This window comes from Rhamphochromis longiceps, unplaced genomic scaffold (assembly GCF_057381845.1).
Source record: "Rhamphochromis longiceps isolate RC_006_pf unplaced genomic scaffold, R_longiceps_female_GT1.1 unmapped_scaffold_4, whole genome shotgun sequence".
NCBI classification, from domain to species: Eukaryota; Metazoa; Chordata; class Actinopteri; order Cichliformes; family Cichlidae; genus Rhamphochromis; species Rhamphochromis longiceps.
In genome coordinates this window covers 1,607,842-1,634,826 of record NW_028187224.1, presented here as the reverse complement: position 1 = coordinate 1,634,826, position 26,985 = coordinate 1,607,842, and the positions used below count along the sequence as shown (strand labels likewise).

At 40.8% G+C, this 26,985-nt stretch overlaps 3 protein-coding genes across 5 annotated transcripts in view; 2 read left to right on the top strand and 1 right to left on the bottom strand.

The window, feature by feature from the left end:
* The window catches only part of LOC146640636 (protein NLRC3-like), a 225,103-nt gene that overhangs the window by 54,449 nt on the left and 143,669 nt on the right, over positions 1-26,985 (bottom strand). The gene's annotated exons all lie outside the window — the stretch shown is intronic.
* LOC146640642 (protein NLRC3-like) lies at positions 1,122-22,677 on the top strand. Of its 3 annotated transcripts, XM_085399924.1 has the most exons (8): positions 2,479-3,054; positions 3,310-3,411; positions 4,404-4,482; positions 4,644-4,830; positions 4,959-6,846; positions 9,703-9,876; positions 17,853-18,026; positions 22,550-22,677. In XM_085399924.1, the coding sequence occupies exons 1-8, from the start codon at positions 2,936-2,938 to the stop codon at positions 22,644-22,646; spliced, it is 2,820 nt and encodes a 939-aa protein (XP_085256050.1). In that variant the 5' UTR covers positions 2,479-2,935; the 3' UTR covers positions 22,647-22,677. The 3 variants fall into 3 exon arrangements, with proteins under 3 accessions (XP_085256051.1, XP_085256052.1, XP_085256050.1); XM_085399925.1 differs by lacking the exons at positions 3,310-3,411; positions 9,703-9,876; positions 22,550-22,677 and adding an exon at positions 1,122-1,255 and having other exon boundaries at positions 2,925-3,054; positions 4,959-6,398; positions 6,507-6,846; positions 17,853-18,995; XM_085399926.1 differs by lacking the exons at positions 9,703-9,876; positions 17,853-18,026; positions 22,550-22,677 and adding an exon at positions 1,122-1,255 and having other exon boundaries at positions 2,925-3,054; positions 4,959-6,398; positions 6,507-6,850.
* LOC146640641 (stonustoxin subunit beta-like) overlaps positions 22,650-26,985 on the top strand; it is a gene marked incomplete at its 5' end in the record, with an annotated part of 11,245 nt that continues 6,909 nt past the window's right edge. The window contains one exon of the mRNA XM_085400037.1: positions 22,650-22,723. Coding sequence (XP_085256163.1) covers positions 22,650-22,723 — 74 coding nt within the window. The remainder of the gene's footprint in view (positions 22,724-26,985) is intronic.

Below are 26,985 nucleotides of genomic sequence, written 5' to 3'. Positions count from 1 at the left end.
GAGTCACAAATGTCCGGTTGTATTTCAGACCTCAGAGGGTGAATCCAACAAATCATGAAAAATGAGGTTTACATGTTTGTTCATGACAGTGCAGATTTCTGACATTTTGTGTAATTTAAGCTGCAACAATGTGACTGTTTTCTAACAAAAACAGTGAAACTTAAGTTAGACTTGTGTTTGTAAATGAAGCGCCCCATGTTGTGTAGCTTTCTGGAGTTTATACTTATTGGGCTACATATGTATTTAATATACAGGCTGTACAGTACATAACATCAAAACTCACATGTTTCATGTAACTAAAGTGTGTAATCATGTGGGTACAGACAATAATTAAGTTATAGACTATATTTATATGAAAAACGTGCATACTTACTGCATTTGAATCATTTTAACCACATGTAACCACCTGCATATGTGTTTGGGGGGAAAAGGCTTTGATTTTGCCACCCTAAGAAAATTTCTCTAGAGCCGCCCCTGACCATTTCACAGGATTTGCATTTAAAGATGCAACAAGACTAAAATGGTTAGGGTCAGGAGGTCAAAGGTCAGAGCTCCTGTGGGTCTGAGGGCGGCCTCACGCTGGAGAAGGATGAAGGAGCCTGACCTGAGCCAGTGTTTGACATGAACACATCAGCACTGCTGTCAGTGAGCCTAACGACAGCCGTTAGCATCATTTCAGTGTTTCAGTCATAAAAACACTTCCTGTCTCTGTGGTGGTTACAGTGACATCATGCAGTTTGTGCTTTGACCTCCAGAGGGCGACAAATCAGCACAGACAGAGAGCTCCATTCAAACTTTGCTGCCATCAGGAATAATTCTTCAAATATAATCATCAGTGTTTGAGCAGTTATGATATCAGGGACAATCTAGACATGTGTGACAATACTGAACATGTCACATGACACACCTCAAACATCATGTGATCCACTCTCAGTCTGCACTTTCATTCATGACTTCAACAGGTTGAAATGAGCTTTGAAGAAACATCAGTTCAGTGCTGAAATATTTAAACGCTGCAGGAAGAACAACAACAAAGTGATGACGGATGTTTGTGCTTCGAACAGGAAAACCAGCAGAAATAAATCACAGCCTGCCAGAGATTTGGAGTTTCCGAGGTGCACCTGAACGCAGCAGAGTGTTCCAATGCTCCTGATTGTCCGCAAACGTCTCTTTGGGTGTTTCCTTCCTGCTCAAAGTTTAATTTCACTTCCTGAACTTCGTGGAGTGGAGCTTGTTGTTGGTGTGTGAAGAAACTGTAAGTTTGCTTTGTTTCCTCCTTTAACAGTTTGTCTTTAGGAACTTTACTGTTTGTTCAGCTCGTGTTTGATTTCTTCACACAACAAACTGTGTGTGTTTGTATTTCCGGTCTCTCCATTAAAGTCAGTGTGTAATGTTTCCTGGCTAACATCAGCTGTGTGCAGCTTAGTTCAGCACAAATCTGCCGCTCCATAGTTCACGGTAACGGACTCACAGCTGGACCAACGAGGCCGAGTGTGTCCGCCACTCTGAGCTACGTTCGTGTTTGTGTACTTGTAGTTTGTACTTTGAGTTCACTCAGAGCCCACAGAGGACGCAGCGTACGTGATGACGTCACAGCCCTTTACCTCCTTTACTGTCACTGTGATTAATATTTACACACGAGACACCTGCAGAGCTCTGACGCTAAGCTAGCACACAGCATGCTAACGCTAAGCTAAAGCTAGGCTAGCCAAGAACCCAGAGTGAGTTAAAGCTGAGTAAACACTGACCCCAGACCAGCACCGTGATAAAGTGAGCTGCTGCTGCTGAACTTGAACAGGTAACAAAGTGATGAGCAGTCAGGCTGCAGGTTTCTACCTGTTCATGTTTCTACAGTAGAATCACTTTGAAGTGTCTTTGTGCTGTTTCATCTTTGATTTGTGTTCATAAACACTCAGAGAAACATCACGTGACCTCATCAGGATCTGTGTTGGTGTGTGGGGCTGTACCTCAGCTTTATGTTGTTACATGCTCATTTGTTCATTTTAACATCAAAGTAATGTTATGAGGAGTAATGAAGTAACGTACTCCATTACTTTTAATCAAAGTGTTCTGTGTAATATGTGTAATAATGACTGTTTTGAGTAATGACCAACACTGATCACAACAAAGAGGAAATGCCTCCAACATGCACAAACATTTGAGCCACAACATGCAGTTAATGTGCACAAATGTCTTTGATATGCTGCTCAGTGATGGTGGTGACTGTCAGAGCAGAGCTACTGAGAATCAATAAGTAATATCAATGATGGGATCAGAATCACTAAATTCTTCTCATCCCTGTCAGTATCATACATGTGCTGTATAATGTGATAAATGTAGAGGTGCTGGCTGTTCTCTCACTCTGCTGTTTAGCTGTAAAGGACGCCTCCCTGCCTTTGTCTCATTCATGACCTTTAATAGTCTCTTCTAACATGCAGAGATCTGTATGATCTGTTTCATAGAGTCTAAACAGCCTGTACAGGTAACAACAACAGTCACTGCATCACTGACACACAAACGTCATCTCTGTCAATAACAACATTCATACATGGAATAAAAACACATCAGTGGATCATTGCTGGAGCTGATGTTTGTGCTCCTGGTGCAAAGGCTCTCAGTTTCCTCCTTGAAATAACATCAGTGGTGGGTCAGCGACATGCTTTCTTTCCCTCTCAGGTTTAAATATCTGGGACTCTCCACCGTTTGGTTTTAGAGCTGAAGAAGCTTCTCAGATGAAACGTCTTCCAGAAACTTAAAGACGTCTCTTTTCTCTCCAAGCTCCTTAGATCACATGACCTGGATGACTGAACCTACAGACATATTGACCTGGTTTCATGGTCACATGACGGGTCAGAGGTCAGCGACTGTAACTCAGTTCCTCCTGTTAATGTGAACTCACTGAGTGTTTGTGGTTTACCTCTCAGACTGACTGAAGATGATGATGGAGGAAGAGGAGGACAGAGCAGAGTCTGCAGGGTCCAGCTGTCCGTCTGTGAGGAGTGACTGGTCCAAAGGTCGACCTCCAGCCTTCAGTGGTGAACCTGGAGCAACGAGGTCAGAGAGCTGAACTCACTGAGTAACAGAAATAATTCTGCACTGACATTATAATCAGTGTTGACTCTGGTTGATTGTCTGACTGTGTTTGTGAGCTGAGAGGAAATGAAAATGAGTTTGTAACAAAAATCAGTTTTGTCCAGTTTTCCTGTAAAAAGCTGAACTCTAATCTAAGAGGATGTTACTGACAGGAAACAGCTGCATTATCTGCAGTCTGTGTGATCACAGCTGCTTCAATCATGTTTGTGTCTGCAGAGGTCAGAGGTCACAGTCTGCAGGGTCCAGCTGTCCGTCTGTGAGGAGCGACCGGTCCAAAGGTGAAAATCCATACTTCAGTGGTGAACCTGGAGCAACGAGGTCAGAGAGCTGTGATGACTCCTTTACATGTTTGTGTTTCCTGGATAAATATGACCTGAAACATCCTCAGATTGTTACAAAGATTCATTAAAAAGAAAACAATGAAAGAGAAAAGATCCAAATGTTCGACTTGGTCATTTGCTGTTTGAGGACAGTGATGCTCATATCTGTGGGGAAAGTGTGACCTGAGTGGGTTCATGTTTGTCTTTAAAGAACAGAGCTGCTCTGATTCTCTTTGTGTCTGATCTGTTAAACAGTCTGAGAGGTCACACAGAGACCCAGCAGCTAAAGCCTGGATCATACTGGCTGCTGTTACTCCATCAGGACAACACTGAACCACAGTGGTGTGGATGTAGTGGATAAATCCCACCATACTGATGCTCAGAGTTAACCACAGGGAACAAAACCAGATGTTACCTTCAGATTGTGACCTTTGGAGTGGACGATGCAGATTTCAATAGAGAATAAATGTTGTTGTTTTTCAGCTGTGAAGAAAGAATCTAATTTTCTGAACTGAAGAATTTATGATGCTGGAAACAACATGGAGACTATAACACAACATTTCCACTGTGTTCATAGAATGAATGTAAAACTGTCAGACATGCATTAAATATGCAAAATGTCTACAGAAGCATCAGAGGGTCAGACGTGAAGCACTCAGTGATTTTGATCAAATGACTCATCAGTTATTGATCTGTACTACACTGATCTACCACGTTAGTAAAGCTGGTGTTCTGGTGGTGGAGGGAGACTCGGATCATGTTCTGGTTTTGGAGCAGTGATCTGCTGATGGTTCAGTTTGATGAGCTTCTTCAAAATCATCCCTGACATCACCACTGAAAGGACGTCCATGAAAACAGACTGAAAATTACTGATATGTTCACAATCTGAGAGTTTAAAACTTGACAGACTTGATTCAGATGAAGTTATTTGAGCAGAAACTCCTGGATCTTTATCCTGTGTTGATCTAATCCTTCATGGTTCCTCCACAGAGTGGACCAGCAGAGCTCAGAGGTTCCCAGTGGTCAGTCTGCCCAGCAGCATCAAACACAGCTGGACTCCATATTTATGGTCTGTACATGTACAACAACTACTGTTACATCTGTTCTGTTCACAGTCATCTCCATGCTGCTCTTTGTAGACCAGTGGATCGTCAGTGTGTCCAACATGGATCTGATGTTTGGCTCCATGATTTCAGTCTGATTGGCTCATTCATAAATATTCTGTTCCAGCTGCTGGAGGACAACATCATCACTTTTGTGAAGAACGAGCTGAAGAAGATCCAGAAGGTTCTGAGTCCAGATTACCCAGAATGCTTAGAGAGTCAGAGGAGCAGCAGCAGAGAGGCGTTTGTGAAGATCACAGTGGACTTCCTGAGGAGAATGAAGCAGGAGGAGCTGGCTGACCGTCTGCAGAGCAGTAAGAGGATTTATCTAAAGATTTAAGCTGCTGGATAAATGAACATTTTCCAGAGATGGAAGATGGAGCAACATGTTTTAAAGATTAGTTCTTTTTGGAATTGAGTGTTTATTTTTCTTCTCATTCAGAACTTCCAGCTGCTGTTTGTCATCGTAACCTTAAATCCACCCTGAAGAAGAAGTTCCAGTGTGTGTTTGAGGGCATCGCTAAAGCAGGAAACCCAACCCTCCTGAATCAGATCTACACAGAGCTCTACATCACAGAGGGAGGGACTGCAGAGGTCAATGATGAACATGAGGTCAGACAGATTGAAACAGCATCCAGGAAACCAGACAGACCAGAAACAACCATCAGACAAGAAGACATCTTTAAAGCCTCACCTGGAAGAGATGAACCAATCAGAACAGTGCTGACAAAGGGAGTGGCTGGCATTGGGAAAACAGTCTTAACACAGAAATACAGCCTGGACTGGGCTGAAGACAAAGCCAACCAGGACATCCAGTTCATATTTCCATTCACTTTCAGAGAGCTGAATGTGCTGAAAGAGGAAAAGTTCAGCTTGGTGGGACTTGTTCATCACTTCTTTACTGAAACCAAAGAAGCAGGAATCTGCAGCTTTGAAGACTTCCAGGTTGTGTTCATCTTTGATGGTCTGGATGAGTGTCGACTTCCTCTGGACTTCCACAAAACTACAATCCTAACTGACCCTAGAAAGTCCACCTCAGTGGATGTGCTGCTGATAAACCTCATCAGGGGGAAACTGCTTCCCTCTGCTCGCCTCTGGATAACCACACGACCTGCAGCAGCCAATCAGATCCCTCCTGACTGTGTTGGCATGGTGACAGAGGTCAGAGGGTTCACTGACCCACAGAAGGAGGAGTACTTCAGGAAGAGGTTCAGAGATGAAAAGCAGGCCAGCAGGATCATCTCCCACATCAAGACATCACGAAGCCTCCACATCATGTGCCACATCCCAGTCTTCTGCTGGATCACTGCTACAGTTCTGGAGGATGTGCTGGAAACCAGAGAGGGAGGACAGCTGCCCAACACCCTGACTGAGATGTACATCCACTTCCTGGTGGTTCAGGCCAAAGTGAAGAAGGTCAAGTATGATGGAGGAGCTGAGACAGATCCACACTGGAGTCCAGAGAGCAGGAAGATGATGGAGTCTCTGGGAAAACTGGCTTTTGTTCAGCTGCAGAAAGGAAACCTGATCTTCTATGAATCAGACCTGACAGAGTGTGGCATCGATATCAGAGCAGCCTCAGTGTACTCAGGAGTGTTCACACAGATCTTTAAAGAGGAGAGAGGACTGTACCAGGACAAGGTGTTCTGCTTCATCCATCTGAGTGTTCAGGAGTTTCTGGCTGCTCTTCATGTCCATCTGACCTTCATCAACTCTGGACTCAATCTGCTGGAACAACAACAAACAACCTCCTGGTGGTTTAAACCATCTCTCCACCAGAGTGCTGTGAACAAGGCCTTACAGAGTCCAAATGGACACCTGGACTTGTTCCTCCGCTTCCTCCTGGGTCTTTCACTGCAGACCAATCAGACTCTCCTACGAGGTCTGCTGACACAGACAGGAAGTAGCTCACAGACCAATCAGACTCTCCTACGAGGTCTGCTGACACAGACAGGAAGTAGCTCACAGACCAATCAGACTCTCCTACGAGGTCTGCTGACACAGACAGGAAGTAGCTCACAGACCAATCAGGAAACAGTCCAGTACATCAAGGAGAAGCTCAGTGAGAATCTGTCTGCAGAGAAAAGCATCAATCTGTTCCACTGTCTGAATGAACTGAATGATCGTTCTCTAGTGGAGGAGATCCAACAGTCCCTGAGATCAGGAAGTCTCTCCACAGATGAACTGTCTCCTGCTCAGTGGTCAGCTCTGGTCTTCATCTTACTGTCATCAGAAGAAGATCTGGATGTGTTTGACCTGCAGAAATACTCTGCTTCAGAGGAGGCTCTTCTGAGGCTGCTGCCAGTGGTCAAAGCCTCCAACAAGGCTCTGTAAGTACATTTGTACTCATGTCTTTACTTTTAACATCCAACTGTGTCAGTAATTTATTTCACCAGGTTTTCTGTCTTTGTATGAATTTGTAAAGTTTTGGGATTTCTCCAGTACAACTGTGACCTCTTTGATGCCTCCAGAACTCGGTGTACTCGAGACGCTGGATTCACCATAAACTCTGATCATCACTGCTGCTGTTATGTTATCAGTCTGTGTTTAAACACTTAGGCTGCATGTGCCTGATGTTGTGATACTTTATATTCACATGCATGCTCCTAGATACATTTCTACTGCAGGTCTATTTTTAGTCACAAATGTTGGTGAAACACTTGCTTTTACATGCATGGTGGGTCCTGCATTAAAGAAAGCATTTGAATTACTCAGTGAATCCTGGCAGCCAGAGAAACATCCTTAGTTCCACTTTAAACTAAACTCTGCTTCAGTCTTCCACAGTGTGTTTGTTGTTTCTTTGTTGTTGTTGGCATGCTCTCTCCTCTCACTCCAATCTGGTTGCAGCAGATGTTTGTCCCTCCCTGAACCTGCAGACTTGGGTGCAGCACCTCAGTTCATCTTCAGTCTGAAACCAGCTGTTGTAGCTATATCCCCTCAAGCACACCTTCCCTGGTCATCTCTGCTGTGGTTGCTATAAAATTTAATCTTGATTAAAAAAAAAGAACAAAAAACTGAAGTCAGACTTGATGCCATTTGTTGGCAGCATGGTGCCTGTTTGTCTTTGATGATGAACTGCAGCACAGTCTAAAGCAAACCTTCTGACTTTATTGACTTTATGCATGTATATATTCTTCCTGTTCACCTTGGACACACAACAGCTCTCTGTTTGTTGTGATTGGATCTAGAACAGCCAACATATCCTAATCTAGATGATTTCTAAGGTGGTATCTGGGAGGAAAAGTTAAAATCAGCTTGGATGGCCTGTACTGTATGATGGCCTTGGTTGCACCACATTGATGGCCATGCAGGGTGGTTCACTCCTTGTGCAAGAAGACCGAGGAGTGAGCCACACTTGGTCAAAGCTTGGTCATTCAAGCTCACTGTTTTCCCCTTGTTGGTTGATGATAGTATTTTTTTTTTACCTGACTTATAGTCATCATTGTCTTCAAATTAACTCACACACTGCTGACTGCTGTAGCTTACCTGGCTGAGCAGGTGACCCATGCACTGAAGGTTAGAGTCGTGACTCCAGGGCCTGGTTTGAGTCTGCCCAAGACCATTTCCTGTGTGTTATTCTCCTCCCTTCTCCCTCCCTTCCTGTCTTCTTTGTCCTATACAGTGAAGACAAAAGGCCTCGAGTTCTGAAAACTCTTCCCCTTCATCATCTTCCATCTCTCTCATCTAACATCACCAGTATTCTCTGACTAGAGAATCTTTTCACAATCTTGAATGATAAGGATCCAAGTGGGTAAAGTTATTTATTTGTTGTGTTCCTATTTGCAGCTGGGATAGATTAAGAAAAACTATCGGCTGCCCAAATTACATCCAGTTTAGAAGACAAACATTGAGTGAAGTGTTTGTTTCATCGTCCTTCACAACTCATCAACCAGGTGTCACAAACTGCAGCAGGACAGTACAAAGCATGTCATACTGGATGGCTGCAACAACCAGAGTTTTACCTACCTTTGGTATTTCTTGACAGCATGAGCGTAATATTTACTGAACAGAGTCGTCTTCTGTAATCTTTTCAGATTCAGATTCAGAACACTGTATTTATTTTCATGGGGCAATTAGGATACTGAGCTTTCCAACCGTACATACAATACACAAACATCACATTGGGGAGACGGGTCAGGCTAGGTAGCTGGCCGGTCAGCCGCTAGAGCAGCGACCCGGAACCGAACAGCAGAAAATGCACAACATCAGGAAAGATGAGGAGAAAAAAGAACTCCTCCCAGACTGAGCTCCAACAGGGAGATCAGTTTGAGAAAAGACAAAAAAAATGACCTTAGCGCAGAACACATGAAAACTCTTAATGCGCCATAGAAGCACATGACAAGCAACAGGGATGGGTAAAAGGTGAGAGACAGCCGGTGTAGACAGCGCACCCGGGCCTGCAGCATTTGCGCTGGTCCCCTCGACCCACCGTCTGCACCGGGAGGGGATAAGCATGCTTAGGATGGGAAGGAACAGTCTAAACACCGTCTGTTATCAGGGTGAGATTTGTTATGTTCAGCTCCAGCCTTGAGACCACAGCTCGCGCCGGTATGTTACCCGCATGAGCTGATGGTGGCTTTCTTTGGTGTGAACAACTGCATGTCAATTTCACAGCTGATCTAACAGTCCGTCACTCGTCTCTCAATCTCCCGTTGGAGAGCCACGAGCTTCTCCGAGAGGTTATTGGTTTTGTGCTCAAAGAGCAAAGTCTGAGAACTCATGACCACCATGAGCTTCTTCAAGATCTTATCCGTGCTGCGTTCAATGAGCCCATTTTGAGAACTCACGACCCGTCTCATTGTTTCAGTCACAGCGGGCAGCCTTGTGGGGGTTTGAACAGCTGGTTCCGCTTTCTTTAATCGTCAATAAGCCAGGGCCAAGCCAGCTCAGATCAGCAAGAACCCTTTGCTGCTGTGAATGTCCGTGCTGCTATATTTCAGGATCAGGCTCTAAATGTACAAATGGATCTGAGAAGATTTCCAATCATGTTTCTACTAGATTTACAGTTTGTTTTCATGTCTTCTGACTCAGATGGTGGAGCAGGTGGAGCTTACAAGGAGTAAGTGCTGCTATAGAAGAAGAGTTGTGTTTTAATGAAGCTATTTAGTTAACCAATAATTGTATTGCATGCTGGCATTAAAAATGTTTCATTTGACTGATTTAATTGTTTGTTTGTTTTCTTCCAGACTGAGTGGCTGTAACCTCTCAGAGAGAAGCTGTGATGCTCTGTCCTCAGTTCTCAACTCCCAGTCCTCTAGTCTGAAAGAGCTGGACCTGAGTAACAATGACCTGCGGGATTCAGGAGTAAAGCTTCTGTCTGCTGCACTGCAGAGTCCACATTGTACACTGGAAACTCTCAGGTCAGGATCCAAACATATCATTAAATGATATTATTGTACAAACAACCAAGCTTTATAGAATTGGCAGGTGAACTTTTCTTTATCTTTGGATTGCTTAGGAGATTCTTAATTACTGTCTGAACATTTTTTACAGTCACATATTTTGTTTTAATGGTCAAACAGAATTATTGTTCAGTTCAATGAGCAGGTAGCTGTGAGAGTCATAATAATGAGGTATATTTGTATTAAAGATGACTAAACTTGAACAGTAGCTGTGAGTTACTTTGTTTACTCATGTGTGCTGATGTTGTGAGTAATTTAAAGCTGAATTAAACTTGTAATGAGTTTAATAGAGTTTCTGAAGTAAGTGTACTTGGAGACATTTATGTGTTTTCTAAAGTCCAGGAGCAGGAGGCTGTGTGTAGCATAGAGGAACCCAGACCTCAGCTTTGTCTCCTGGTTTCTGTTGCTGCTGTTACAGTTTCCCCTCATCGTTCCTTCAACAGTCTCCTCACTGTAACAAATCAAAGTGTTACTGTATAGATTCACGTCTGAATGTTGCCATGTGCTATTAAAACTAAAAGCGATGTTTCATACACCCACGTGGTTCAGTCACACAGTAACTGATGGTAAATAATGTTTGTGTTGAGCACATCGTACAGGTCAGCTGCTCCACACAGATCTCAGGTTTACATGCTGGAACAGTTTGTGATCATGAAGGATAAACCTCACTTCCTCTTTGTTTCATACAGATGTGACATGAACAATAACACGTTCATGAAATCCTTTTAGGAACACAAACACTATTGTAGCTGGAGAATATATTTGAATGTAGGATAATGTAGGGGATCATAAACAACAGTAAGAACTAACCACCACCTCACCATTTGGGTTGGTAGCTGCATGTTGACGGACAAAGTGTGGACTTTATACAAGTTTTTAAGTTGTGTTGATCGGCCACGTAAAACCAGAGTTATGATAAAATATCTGCAATGTTTGGTTTTCTTCCTGAATACTATCGTTTTTTATAACAACGATAGTATTCAGTATTTATTGCAACAAACTTTGTTGTTTGCAAAACTCAGTAACTTTTTTGAAGAAGTAACTATATAATTAATTGTCCAACATTGGTCATTATTTACTGTATTTTGCAGACAGAGTTACAGACTCTCTCCCAGACCACAGACTCATAATACAAGTCAGAGCTTTATAAAAATAGAAAAAATAAAGTTGTGTTTTCAAAATTGGAGTTCAAGTTATTTTTACTTCATATAGTGTTAACATGCTACAGGTCATGAACAAGGTTGTTTTTAATTTTCATTGTAAGTGGGCTAAAGCAGTTAATTAAAAGTAGTCTAACATAAATGTAAATGCTGTAATTTGATTACTTTAATAAACCATGTAACTTGGATGGATAAGATGCTGGCGTGACCACAGTGCACACGTCTGCTGTTGCTCACAGTGGTCCAAGGGACGCTCAGGGAGTTTGTGTGTTCGCTCAGACACATGAAACATTAGAGGGAACATTGGCGGTGACTGGCAGGGAAAAGGGGAATGATAAGACTTACTGTAAATATAATTATGTATGTATTGAAAAAGGAACAACTAAAATGTTCCAGCTGAAAAAATGAAATCAGTTTCAGTTTATGAGCTCTGTTTGTTTTCTTTACAATTCCAACCTTTTATTTTGAAATGAGCTGCTCGTTCCTGTTTAGAGTTGATGAGCTGATGTAGGTGAGAGGACTCAGGCAGCCTGACAGAGTTGATGTCCAGGTCTTCCCTGCTTGTCCTGATACACATAAACATGAGTATCCTTGCAGGTCAGATCTCATCAGTCACACCTGTTAGTGCAGCTCTCCTCTAGATTGTAGTGCTTGTTAAACTAGGATGATTTTAGGAGCCTGGACCGCAGATCTAAGGGAAGATATGACTTGGAAAGACTAAACCAACCTATTAGAGGTGTTCGCACTAACATAGATAAATACTCAGATTTACACCTTTAGTGTCTCACAAAGGGTTGAAAAGTGAATGTGCACAGAGAGGTTGGTGGTGAGATGGGCACTTCCAGCACTGTAGATGTGTTCCAGCTCAGTGTTCATGGAAATAACCCGGAGAGCAGGATTCCTTGATGAATGTTACATCTTCTTAAAGTTATAATCCACAGGGAAAACTGTGAAACTGTCGATCTGATATCTACTCAACCAATCAGGTGTTTACATGCCCTTCACTGATCTCCAGCCCCACCTTATTATCAGTTTCTCTCTCTTTTACATCTGAATTATCTTCACTTCACATTTCAGTCAGTTCAGATTTCATTAGCACGTTCACTTTAGCATAATCCATTTTAATCCAAACACCTTTCTCTTTAAACTCTGTTTGTCAGTCACAGTATATCCAGTACAATCCTCTTTTTCACTGCGTCACACACATTCAGAGATCAGAGTGTCCTGTGTGTGCTCTCATTCACTCACACTCACTCTCATATGGCTGAAGTCTGTTTGTACACAGGCTAATCTGGGACTCTCCACCATTTGACCCTAGAAATAAAGAAGCTTCTTGGATGAGAGGTGAAAGGTGAAACGTCTTCAAAAAACTTAAAGAAGTCCAGATGCCTTTTTTTCTAAGCTCTTTAGATGACTGCGAACCTTCACAAACGCCTCATCAGTGGGACTCTCAGAGCTACCAGCCCTTTGCTACAATCACAAAGCTCTTCATTGAAATCAATGATATCAAAGCTGGAATCAAGCTATAGCCATATACACTGGTAAAGACTTCTTATTTCGAAATAATATACTGAAGTGGCAATGCAGAAATTGAAAATAGGCGGACGTGCTACCTATGCTATTAGTAGAATGGACATTGGCCTGCTGGCTAAGGAAGGCCCTGTCTCACATAGAGGTGAGAGAGGCCCCCCTCGAAGCCCCCTCTTTTATCGGGGCTTACTTAGGGTCATATCGGGGACCCCACAGTTGGAAGTCTTTTTTTTTCTTTTCCTTTTTTTTTCTTTGTCAAAATAAATCTTATTTCTGTAGCTGTTGTTTTATACAGCTTTAATGTTAATATTAATGTTTGCTTATGTATGTTTAGGGAGTGGTCTGATGGTACATGTCGTTGTTACATTAATAATATTCAAATAGTAAGGGTATGCTTAAAGATATGGTAAAAATCATATCATATAATGTAAATGGCCTGTTGAATCCAATTAAACGTAATAAAATTTTAACTAAAATGAAGAAAGAACAAGTACAAATAGTGTATCCACAGGAAACCCATCTAGACTGTAAGGAGCATGAAAAACTGAAAAGAATGGGTTATACAACAGTTTCTCCTCTTCCTATAAAACTGGACGAAGGAGAGGAGTGGCTATCCTGTTATCAAGCAAATTACTCTTTGAAAAAATATCTGAGATAAGTGATAAAGAGGGACGTTATATGTTGGTAAGGGGAAACATTGAGGGGAACCCAGTCACGTTGTTAAATATATATGCACCCCCTGGAAGCGATATTTATTTCTTTAAGAAAATTATAGATGTGATGGTAACAGAGACAGTAGGTTTCCTAATTTGCGGAGGAGATTTAAATATACATCTACAACCAAAGCTAGATATTTCCAATAGAAAAGCACAGAATACTAAAACATTAATTAAGAATATAAATACATTGATGAAGGAGGTGGGACTAATTGATATATGGAGAGACTTGCATCCCTACCAAAGGGATTATACTTATTTTTCCTCACCGCACTCGTTATACACAAGAATAGATTATTTCATAACTTTTGGGAAAAATAAAGATAAAATAAACACTTGTGCAATTGGAACAATAGAGTTAAGCGATCATGCACCAGTATACCTGTCTGTTGATTTAAACGTGCAACCAAAACTCAATAATTGGAAATTAAATTCAAGCTTACTGAATGATCCTCACTTTAAAGGACAAATTAAGAAAGAGATTCACTTCTATATGGAAACTAATGACAATGGTGAGGTGTCTCCTCCTATACTGTGGGATGCCTTAAAAGCTGTCATGAGAGGGAAAATTATAGCAATATCCTCTTATAAGAAAAAGATGAGAAATAAGAAATTAGAAGAGCTAGAAAATAAGAATTAGAGAAAAGGCATGAAAGAAAAACATCTCAGGATATATTGGAGGAAATTAGGAAAGCAAGAAATGAAATAAATGATTTGACCACATATGAAATTTAAAAAAAATCAATGTTTCTTAAACAAAGGTATTATGAGGGAGGATCAAAATTCAATTCAATTCAATTCAATTTTATTTATATAGCGCCAAATCACAACAAAAGTCGCCTCAAGGCGCTTCATAGATACAGAGAAAAACCCAACAATCATATGACCCCCTATGAGCAAGCACTTTGGCGACAGTGGGAAGGAAAAACTCCCTTTTAACAGGAAGAAACCTCCGGCAGAACCAGGCTCAGGGAGGGGCGGCCATCTGCTGCGACCGGTTGGGGTGAGAGAAGGAAGACAGGATAAAGACATGCTGTGGAAGAGAGACAGAGGTTAATAACAGATATGATTCAATGCAGAGAGGTCTATTAATACATAGTGAGTGAGAAAGGTGACTGGAAAGGAAAAACTCAATGCATCATGGGAATCCCCCGGCAGCCTACATCTATTGCAGCATAACAAAGGGAGGATTCAGGGTCACCTGGTCCAGCCCTAACTATATGCTTTAGAAAAAAGGAAAGTTTTAAGCCTAATCTTAAAAGTAGAGATAGTGTCTGTCTCCCGAATCCAAACTGGAAGCTGGTTCCACAGAAGAGGGGCCTGAAAACTGAAGGCTCTCCCTCCCATTCTACTTTTAAATACTCTAGGAACAACAAGTAGGCCTGCAGAGCGAGAGCGGAGCGCTCTAATAGGGTGATATGGTACTACAAGGTCATTAAGATCAAAAGCAATGAATGTATTAGCCTGGAAACTAAAAAAGAAAATAGCAGATAATACAGTTCACAAAATTAAACATCCAGTGACAAAACTAATAAAAAAATAAACTAATAGAAGTTCAGAGTGCATTTGAAACATTTTATAAGACTCTGTATGCTAATAACACAGAGAGTAGTATAGTTGAAATTAACAGTTTTTTAGATTCTCTTGATTTACCAGTACTGAATGAAGAACAGAATAAAACTTTGATTGAAGATATAACAGAAAAGGAACTAAGAATAGCAATAAGTAAAGTTAAAATAAATAAATCTCCAGGATCAGATGGATATACGGCAGAATGGTACAAGGAGCTAAAAGAAGAATTAATACCAGTGATGCTTCTAACAATGAATTGGATCCTAAAGAAGGCTCAAGTACCTTCTAGCTGGAAAGAAGCAATTATCTCTGCCATCCCAAAAGAAAACAAGGATAAATTAGAATGTGCGTCATATAGACCAATATGTGTTCTTAATACAGATTACAAGCTGTTTACATCTATCATGGCTCGACGATTAGAAAAGTTCTTACCTAATCTAATTCATAATGATCAAACAGGTTTTATTCGAGAGCACCAAATACAAGATAATGTACAACGGACATTACAAATTATTAATCATATTCAAAAGAATAAAATAGAAGCAATGGTAATCAGTATCGATGCAGAAAAAGCATTCGATTCAGTTAATTGGAACTTTCTTTACCGAGTCTTGCAAACATTTGGCTTTCACGAAAATATAATTAAGACAATACAGGCACTTTATGATAACCCTACGGCAAGGATTAAAATTAATGGCTACCTATCAAATAGTATTAAGCTGCAAAGAGGAACAAGGCAGGGCTGTGCGTGCTCACCATTATTATTTGCGTTATATCTGGAACCATTGGCTCAATATATAAGACAAAATAAAGAAGTAGAAGGTATTAATATCCATGAAAAGGAGCATAAATTAGCCTGCTATGCAGATGATATTTTAATATTTTTGGGTCAACCATCAAACTCTTTACCTAAATGAATGCAATCATTTGAATACTTTGGTCGACTATCTGGATATAGGGTTAATATGAGTAAAACACAATTGCTTAAGTACAACTATATTCCATCAGAAGAAATTAAAAATAAGTATCAATTAGCATGGCAAACAGAGTACTTTAAATATCTAGGAGTCATAATACCTAAGGATCTTACAGAACTATTAGAACGAAATTATTTACCAATACAGAAAAAAATTAAGGAACATATAGCGAGATGGAATCTAATTCCATATTTAAGTTTATATTCGAGAATAGACTCAATTAAAATTAATATTCTTCCTAAATTATTATATTTATTTCAAACATTACCAATAGAAATTAACCAGAAACAGTTTAATGAATGGGATAAAATTTTGTCAAGATACATATGGCAAGGAAAAAGGCCCCGAATTAGATTTAAAACCCTACAACTTAACAAAGGAAAAGGGGGTGGGGCTTACCTTCTCTTAGGGAATATTATTGGGCAGCACAATTAAGGCCTATGATATGCTGATGTAATCCTTCATATGACGCTCAATGGAAAGTTATTGAGGAGAGTCTGACCTCCATCCCCATATAAGCTATTATAGCAGACAGAAGCTTGCAAAATTCAATAAAAACTATTGAAAATCCATGGATCAAGTTGACTTTTAAAATTTGGGAAACAGTAATAAAAGAATATAAACTAGAAGAGGATATAGCAGTTCTTAAGTGGTGTGCATATGACACACATTTTGCTCCAAATAAATTGGACACCAGATTCAAAGATTGGACATATAAAGGATTAACAGCTTTATGTGTGGTAATGGAGGAAGGCAGACTAATTAGTTTTTGCTTTTGCATTAGATTTTGACTTTGTTAACTACTAGAAGACTAGAGGAAAAATTAGTTACATTAATGGAAACAAAAACACACTCCCTATATTTATTTATTTATTTTTCTTTCCTTTTTCTTTTTCCTTATGTATTTTTTATTTATGTTGTTTGTTGTTTCCTGTTTTGCTTCTTTTTCTTTTCTTCTTCTTCTTTCATTCTTATTGTATGGATATTTTAGTTGTTTAAATATAGAAAAAAAATAAAAAAAATATATGTACTGAAAGATAGCTGAAGTTGATGGTATTGTATAGTGATTCTAAAATGTTAATAAAAAAAAAGAAGCTGGAATCCAATGAGTCCAAGTCTTCTGCTGATTCAGCATCACATTCATCTTTGCTCCTTCTTCTGCATCCCCACCATGGACTTCATTCCTTTCCAAGCCAGCCTTGAGTGTCCTTTATTCAGCTCATCCTCTGCTTTACTTTTACACCTGATTTTAGCTGCTTTTCTTCTCTCCCTCATAACAAGACAGCTTCTTCTGCCTGAGAACATGTTGGAGTGATTTACTAATCCAGGGCTGATTTTTGGGGAAAATAGTTTTCGTTTTCAAAGTAATCTCCATTTTTCCCAGAATGAAATGTAAGTAGAAATCGATGATCTAAGTGTGAACATGAGCCTTTAAAAAGGCTCTACTGAGGCTGCTGCCAGTGGTCAAAGCTTCCAACAAAGCTCTGTGAGTACATATGTGATCATAGCTTTAGCTTTTAAATGTTTATTCTAGTTAACACAGATCAGGTGGAACAACTCAAATAAAATATCAAAAATATTAAGTGGTCATCGGTACTCAGTTTGTTCAATACTGAATACAATGGAGCACAAATTGTCCACGTTTCTGAAATATTTCTGGGTGTAACTGTCACCAAAGTGCAATTTAGACCTGGCCTGTGGTTGTTATCTAAGTGATAATCATCAATTCTACTAAAACAAATACAAAATAAAGAAGTTTGACACATTCTGTTGATATCAAAAGCACACTGAACAATTCAGTGTTGTTTTACTGCTGTTCTCTCTTCACTTCTTCTCCTCTGATTCTCTCCACATGTTGCTCTGCATCAGTGCTCAGTTTCCTGACAAAACAAGATGAAATATTGCTAAATATAATAGTATCTCATTACGCTTCAACATAAGTGTTTTATTTTTGTAATTGTTTATCTGTTATTTTTCAGACTGAGTCACTGTGACCTGTCAGAGAGAAGCTGTGAAGCTCTGGCCTCAGGTCTCAGCTCTCAGACCTCTAATCTGAGACAGCTGGACCTGAGTAACAGTAACCTGAAGGATTCAGGCGTGAAGCTTCTGTCTGAAGGACTGAAGAGTCCACGCTGTACACTGGAAACTCTCAGGTGAGATCAAGCATTTTTCTTTCATCAACTGACAGAATTAGCAGATTAATAATAAGGCAGTCCTCTAATAAGAGGAGAAGTGGAGGTGTTTTGAAGGGCAACGTACTCTTATGTTAACAAGACAGGAAGTAGTTCCTGGGAACTGCTTCCTTTGTTATTGTCTAAGTAGAAACATGATGGTGAAACAGTGATGAGTTTGCAGAGGTGAATCCACACAACACAACAATGCTGTTGCGAGCTGAAAGCAGACTTCTCACAGATTCTGAGGCTGCAGGTTTCATCACTGTCCAACCAAAATTCACTGAACCAGCAGTAAATGAACGTCCAAAACGACGCTTCATGTTTAAAAAACAGATGATCAGGGGGATTTGTGTTTACATCTTTTTTGTGTGATCTGTTCACCTGCTGTTTTAGCTGTTTGGTGGTTGTTGAGATGGTTTTGTGAACTTTTAGCTGAGATCCTGACGTTTCTGTTGATACCACACATGTCTAATTACTTTGTACAGCATGAATGGCCATAATGAGGTTTTTAACAGTAAGAAAAGTTGTAAAACTTCAGAAAATATAGTTAAAAGTCCAAAACCTTCTACGTCTGGTGGCTTGTGGTAAGGAGCAGATCAAACGAGTAAAGAATTACGTTATAATTATAAATGGCTTCAACAGCACATTCAGGTCTGTGAGACTCATTCAGACACTGAGCCGTGGCTCTGTGCTACATGCACATATTTCTGCATCTCTGCCATTCAGACACACTTTATATATAGTTTATTTTATGTAGGATTCAATACTGAACTGTACATTTAGTCTTTTTAAAGGCAGCAAGTTTTATTCAGTGTTTTCATAAAAGCCTTATTTTTATCCATTTACTGCTATTAGGAAGAACACGTGAGGTTTAAGACCTGGACCAGTTTGAAACCTTTTGTCCTCCACAGTGGAAAATGGGTGGAAATAAAAATGGGTCTCACTTTAGCCAGCTCCTAATTTTATCGGTTCTACTCTCAGCGTCTCCTGTATATCTCCTGTATAAATGTTGCACTCAGCTTTGTGGTCTCCAATATCACTGAAATGCAGCCAGATGCTGCTCATTTTGCCTTTTCACTCTTTCCTGACACGCTTGCATTTCAGTACAGCTCCCATTTCTCTGTGTACTGGTCTCTACCACTACCCTTGCTGTCTATGGGACATGTCCTCTTTCACATAATGGTATGATCCCAGTCTGTCTCTTAAAGTGATTGGCCACATGGTTTGCTCATCAGAATAAAACCTCAGCCGTGCTCACATTGATTATCAGCAAGCCTGAAAATTCATCAATATTTGACATATGAAATTATCTCAAGGGCTGGATTTGGCCCACGGGCCATATGTTTGACACCCCTGGTTTACACAGTTTGGTATTCAATGTACAAGTGAGCTAGCTCTCAGCTAACTAGCAGACAAGCTAACTGCTGGGACTGCGTCTTTCTAACAAGAGCGTCAGACACTCAGACTGGTTTCCTTTGTGGATGATGATGTGTTCTCACACTGATCCTTCATGCTGATGCTGCCATCCACCCACTGCTCCTGGATTCCTCATCATCATCTCCATCAGCCCTCACAATACTCCACCTTCTTCAGCTTCATGTTCAGCAGCCTGGATGGACAGTAATTCTTTCCATGGGTTATGGTGGGACATTGAGAGCTGAAGTCAAACAGCAGTGAGAATGAAAGACTGATTCATTTCTATTTAGTCTTGTGATGTGCAGCTTTGTTCAGAGCATTAAGGCCCAGCAAAGATTACTGAGGTCATAGAGTCCTGATGAAACCTGTGTGCTTATAGAAACTGAGACCAGATGAACCAGAATAGAAGGACATTAAAATGAAGTGTCAGCTACACAAAGGCAAAGCTATTCAGTTGTTGCTGTGAGTTATTTAAATGGAGGATGGAGTCAGACTTTAAGCTGCTGGACTCAGTCACTATATCCTGTTGTCCTCATAGAACCTGGACACACAGACTCACCTGTGACACAGTGACACACAGTGTGGGCTACACACACATTAGAAAGTGGATCAGTCACACTTGTGCAATCATTTGTTGTGCTGGGAAACCATGAACACTGTGAATCACATTAATGGCTTTGTTACAGCAACATTCAATCATGAGTTCAAAAGTAGTGCATTGTGTACTTATTTTAATAGTACTGCAGTATGAGAAGTGCAACATTCAGTGTGCAGAAACAGATCAGGTGCTTTCTAACAGCAGTGTTCCCTTTAACACAGCAGCAGTTCAAATATTTCTGTCAGTCTGAGCTGAAACATGAATCTAATCAAATATCAAATCAAAGTTCTTTGCCTCTGCCAGGACGTTAACATTTGATCTAGTTTTTTACAAAGTTCCCTCAGCGTCCAGAGCCACCAACATACCTTTGATCAACAGCAAGTGAACATTTATAAATGTGTGTTTGCAGAACAGGAAGCAGCAGAACTATTGTTCTGTTATCAGGCAGCAGCACAAACGCTCATCAGCTCATTTACTGTGCAGGACTTTGAGTGTGTGAAGTGTGTGTTTGTGCTGGATTTCCTTTGGAGAATCTCAGTCAGAAACCAGACAAAGAAAAACTCTTTCAACAGTCCAGGTTGAGTTGACAACATGAACTGCATTTATCTTCCTCTGACTTGACATGTTCTTCCTCCTCTGCACCGAGCCAGCTGCTAAGACTCACAAGCTCATTGACATTTTCTGATGATAAAGAAACTCTCTTCTTCTGCACAATATGAGCAGCAACAGAGAAGAAGCTTTCACAGGTACAGATGTTGCAGCTGTGGCCAAGTACATGTGCTGCATGTTGGAGCAGCACTCTAATGGACAGGCCTCTGTACTGATGGTGGGCTCTGCTCTGTATCCACCACACTGTTCTCAGCTGAGTCTTCCTCCTGTTCACACTCTGATCAAGCATGTTCACGTTGTAACGCCGTGGCTTTCGTAGTCTCTCCTTTTTCTACAGCTCATGTGTTCTTCTTGTGACGCTGCGTCTTGAGGCTCATACATGCCGTCATTTGTTGATCCTAAGAACGTTCCTCAGACCGACTTCTTCAACAACAGATAACTTTAGTTGTATCAACACTGCCTCCTGGAACAGTTTAAAATGAACATGTCAAAGATCTGTACCTGTCTCCATGTTTCTGTCCCCGCCCCTTTCTTTCTGTCCCGGGTCATGTGAGCGCTGCAGTAGTATTAGGCCCACCCTCAATGCTCCCATTGGCTGAGACGCATAATGACGCCCATTTCAAGCCAGCACTGATCAACATCCCTCCTGTGACCCATGGCTTTTATATTCATAGCCAGTGAGCACTTTCACAATAATCATGATTTTAAAAACTGTGATTAAAATAATTGCTGACGTTAATCAGTTAATGAGTTAACGAGATAATAACAGGTTAAGTTGCCCTAATAATTAGACTTTGGTGACAAACTGATGTGATCTCCATGTTTCCTTTGTTGGACTGTGGGCGAGTGTCAGAACTGAATGTACTGAGTAACATGTAGAGTTTAAACATGTGTCAGTTCCAGTTTTAGAGCTCTAAAGTGCAGCTATCATGTTAGGAATATGTTAGGAATAGACAGGAACACTGAGCACACTGAGGTCAAATCTTTATTTTACCACTCGCTGCATTCTTGATGTTCATGAATTCAGCAGCTTCATGATTGTCTGCAGCATTAATCTCATATTTCCATTAAAAGTGTTGAATTTGACTGTTTGATGTTCTTTATGATCTCTGGCACCAGTTCATCTGTAGGCTGAGCTCAGTCCATCCATTTAGTGAAATGATGTTTAAAGGTCTCCTTGTTCTGTGAGCGTGCACAGATCCTGAAGCAGAAAGCCTGGGTTACAGAGAAATGATCATCACTGTGATGATGCTCATCATCTCTGACTGGGATTTGAGGTTTTGTCAAAGCAGCAAAGAAAGCCTGGCTATGTTGGACTGGGTGTGGCAGCAGCTCCCAGTTTGAGTTCAGGAGACAGACACCCTCTCTACTTTGAAGATCAGCTTCAAACTTTCCTTTTTAATAAAGCTTATAGTTCGAGCTGGATCAGGTGACCCTGAACCATCCCTTAGTTATGCTGCTATAGGCTCGGGCTGTTGGTGGACTTCCCATGATGCTCTGCTTTCTTCTCCCCACTTTTCACTCCTGATGCTTTTATATGTCAGTACTGCATGTCCTTAACTTTTGTCTCTCTGTTTTGTTCTTGTCTCTCTGAGCTCATCTCTTCTCTTTCCCCTCACCCTGCAACCAGTCATGGTAGATGCTCCTCCTGGAGCCTGTTTTCACTGGGAGGATCTTTGTGTCAAAGGGAGTTCTTCTTCCCACCATCACCAAGTGCTGCTCACACTGGTGGCGGTTACCTTACACTGTTAAACAGCTTCAGATGACTGTTGTTGTCTGCTGGGTATTGTCACTTATAAATAAAGTTACAATGGATGGATAGATGTTATTGTGACAAAGAGAAAACAACTGTTGACATTGTTGTTTTGTGTGTCTGCAGTCTGTCAGGCTGTCTGATCACAGAGGAAGGCTGTACTTCTCTGGCCTCCGCTCTGAGCTCCAACCCCTCCCATCTGAGAGAGCTGGACCTGAGCTAAAATCATCCAGGTTATTCAGGAATTAGGCTGCTGTTGGCTGGACTGAAGGATCCAGGCTGGAGACTGGACACTCTCAGGTATGGAGAGAATGTCTGATAGAGGAGGAAGAGCTGGAAACATTTCCTGTGTCTTTCACTCACTTCCTGTTTGTTTCCTGCAGATGACACATGAACAATCACACATGCAGGAATATTTTCAGGGACAGACACACTAGTCTAGCTGGATAGTTCATGGATATTTATGTAGGGGTCTCCAAGGAGTCTGTTTGCAGGAACATTTAGGTCACAGGTGTACCTGATATAGATGCCAGTGTACCTAATAAAGTGTCAGCTAACATTTGGAAATGGAAGCTTAAATAATGACAAACTGTACATTCACAGCTGAATTCACAATAAATTTGTTCTGAAGTGCACATTTTTCTGTTATTGTTCTCAAACAACAGAATGAGAATGAAATATTGATTCTAACAGGGCCCATAAACAGCATTAGCTTAGCAGCATTAGCTTATCAGAGTTTCTATCATGGTCACAGAAATCTTTAGCAGAGAAAAGTGGCCTACTTAGCAATAACTGCTCAAGTTGTATAAAGAAAGGGAAAACAGTATTAGCATTAGCTGCTAATGGCAGCTTACTTAGCATAAACTCTTCACATCTTTATAATGCAAGGGAAAGGAGTCACTCATGGAAGCCTATTTAGCATTAACGTCTCACATCATTATAAAACAAGAGAAAAGGGTATTAGCATAAGCTACTAATGCTTATTCACCTCAAATTAGCTTTAGCTGCTAATGGTAGCCTACTTAGCATTAACTCCTCACTAATATAATGCTAATTCATATCAAATTAGCATTAGCTGCTCATATTGTTATAAGGAAAGAGAAAACGGTATTAGCATTAGCTACTAATAGTTATTCAGCCCTAATTAGAATAAGCCTCTAAAAGCAGCCTACTTAGCATTAACTCCTCACATCGTTGTTACCCAACGGGAAAGAGTATTAGTATTAGCTACTATCATTTTTAATAAGTAAGAGAAAACAGTATTAGCAGTAGCGCATAATGCTAATTCACGTCAAAGTAGCATTAGTTAATAATGGCAGCCTACTTAGCATTAACTGCTCACTAATATAATGCTAATTCACATCAAATTAGCATTAGCTGCTCACATTGTTAAAAGGGAAAACAATAATAGCATTAGCTGCTAATAATTATTCACCTAATTAGAGTTAGCCCCTAATGGCAGCCTAGTTAGCATTAACTCCTGACATCGTTATAATACAGGGGAAAAGGGTTACCATTATCGGATAATGCTAATTTACATCAAATTAACAATAGTTAATAATGGTAGACTTTGTATCACTAGCTGCTGTCATTCTTACAAAGCAAAGGAAAACAATATGAGCATTAGCTGCTAATGCTTTTTCATCTAAAATTAGCATTAGCAGCTAATGGCAGCCTACTTAGCATTAACTCCTCACTAATATAATGCTAATTCACGTCAAATTTGCATTAGCTGCTAGCATCAGCCTACCTAGCACTAGCTGTTCACATTGTTAAAAGGGAAGAGAAAACGATATTAGCATTAGCTACTAATAATTATTCACCCCTAATTAGAATTAGCCGCTAATGGCAGTATACTTAGCATTAACTCCTCACATTGTTATAATGTAAGGGAAAAGAATTAGCATTATCTAATAATGTTGACCTTGGCCCACTGGAAAAGTTCAGAACTAAAGATTTAGGAGTGTTTCTCGATAGCTCTTTCTCATTTGAGAAACAAATAAATTCTGTTATTAAAACCAGCTGTAAGGTTTATATTGTTGATTGATGCTTAGAAATATTTACTCATATATGCTTAGAGTTGTATAATCGATTGCATAATGATAGAGGTTTGATCCTGAGTAGTCTGTAAAGACTCTGTGTGCCTTCCAGAGTGCTCTGGCATGCACACACCACTTGGGGCCATGAGAGAGGTCGTACCCTCTCTTACTGATTTATGGTGTAGGACAGGGGTCTCAAACTCAATTTAGCTGGGGGCCGCTGCAGGCAGAGTCTGGGTGAGGCTGGGCCGCATTAGGTTTTCCACAAGTCAAAGTCAAAGTCAAAGTCAACTTTATTTGTCGATTCTGCCACATGTACAGGACATACGGAGAATAGAAATTGCGTTACTCTTGGCATGGTTAAAAAATTCCAATCTTCTCAAATCTCTTTATTTTTATTTTTTAACACAAAATATGAAAAATAAATAAACAAATTAAGAATTAATAAGAAAATAAATCAATCTGTAATACATAAATAAAATAATAATAAGATATTTTTAGTCAGTGAACTTGTGTGTTTCTTTCAGTCTTCTATATCTGCTGTATTTAGATTGAAATGTCTGTATTAACAGTTCTATAACCTTCTTCTGAACATGAATGGAACACTGTAGAAAATGAACTGTTCTTCTGAACATGGCTTCTCTTGCCTACTCCTTGCTGCTACAGACCTGGCAGCGTTTCCTCTCGCATAGCCGAGCCAGATTTGGCCTGAGGGAGGAAGCAGTTGCGACCCTCAGTATGTCTTGAAGATGATCATCCGTAAGTCTGGACCTGTACTTGGACTTATTGAAGTTCAAAGTGGAGAAGAGCTTTTGGCACAAGTATGTGCTACCAAAAAGGCACATGGTCCGCTTGAACATTCGGGAAAGCCGAGGGAAACTAGGGCTCAAGTCTCTCAAAAATTGTCCAAGCTTGTCTGCTTTTCCACTCACCTCCCTGAACTTTGCTTTGAGTTCAGAGTTGCACTGCAGCTCAATGAGCTCCATTTGAAGCACAGAAGGGGCATCTTGCACATCAAAGGAGAAGGGGTCCGCAAAAATGTGAAAGGTGGCTCTGTGTGTCTTGAAGTCAGCAAATCTGTGATCAAATTCCTCCTGTAGCCTCAAAATGACATCAACATACTCGTCAGCACTGAATGGTGTGCCTGCATCCACGAGTGCCTTGCATGCTGGGAAATGGCAAAGGTTTGTCTGAGAGAGCTGAGCTGTCCAGAGCGCCAGTTTTGTGGAGAATGCTCTCACGTTGTCATAGGCAGCACTGACAAGTTGCCCCTGGCCTTGTAACGTCTTGTTCAGTACATTAAGCTCATGTGTCATATCAACAAGAAAAGCTGAGTCCATGAGCCATTTGGGATCAGTTAGCACAGGAACACTAACTCCATCCTTCTCCATGAAGGCTTCACTTCTGCTCTCAACTCAAAAAGTCTCTTTAATACATTTCCCCTGCTGAGCCAACGTACCTCAGTGAAGTCGAGCACATCCCCATATTCTGACTCCATTTCCTCTAAAAAAGCACAGAACCTTCGGTGCTTTAAGCCCCTGGATCTGATTTGGTTGATGCATTTCACAACAATAGACATCACATTGTCAAACTTCAGGCATTTGCTGCAAAGGACCTGCTGATGGATGATGCAGTGCAGAGCAATGGCCTCCTCCACGCCTTCCTCTTCCAGTTTGTTTTGTGCCACCAGTCCATGTTTCCTCCCTGTCATTGATGGCGCTCCATCTGTTGTTATTCCAACAAACCTCTTCCATGGCAAACCAACATTCTCAATGGCATCACACAGCTTGTAAATATCTGCTGAGCGGTGGTCTGGCCATGCATTGGAATTACTGTGAGCAGCTCCTCCATCACTTCAAAACTGTCATCAACACCACGGACATACATTGGGAGCTGGGCAGTGTCGGTGATGTCTGTGGTCTCATCAAGAGCGACTGAGTATACACTGAAACATTTGGCTTTCTCACACAGTTGGTCATAAATGTCACTTGACAGGTCAGAAATGCGATCTGCTGCGGTGTTGGCAGAAAGGCTGATGTTGCTAAACTGACCTTTCTTTCCCGGACAGACTATATTTGCAGCCTGCAATATGCACTTTTAGACAAATGCACCTTCTGTGAATGGCTTCCCTGCTTTAGCAATCATCTCACTAACCACGTGGCTCCGACTGCTGCATTATTCTCTTTGGTTGCTTTCTTGGAGAAATCTTGCTGCCTCAGTAGCTCTGTTTTAAGACTGGCAACCCGGTTCGCTCTCTCGTCTCCCTGGTATTTTGCATCCAGCTCAGCATGTCTAGTTGTGTAATGACGTTTCAAATTGTATTCCTTGTGCAGCGCAACTTTCTCTGTGCAAATAAGACAGGTCGGGGTGCCCCTGTGCTCAACAAAGAAATATTGCATTTCCCACTTTTCCTGAAATTGTCGGTGCTCATCACCAACCTTTCTCTTCACCGCAGGCTTTGAAAAAGACATGTTTGGGGCTATGTGACATTTATAATTCTACTTGGTGTCACTGTCGCATTGA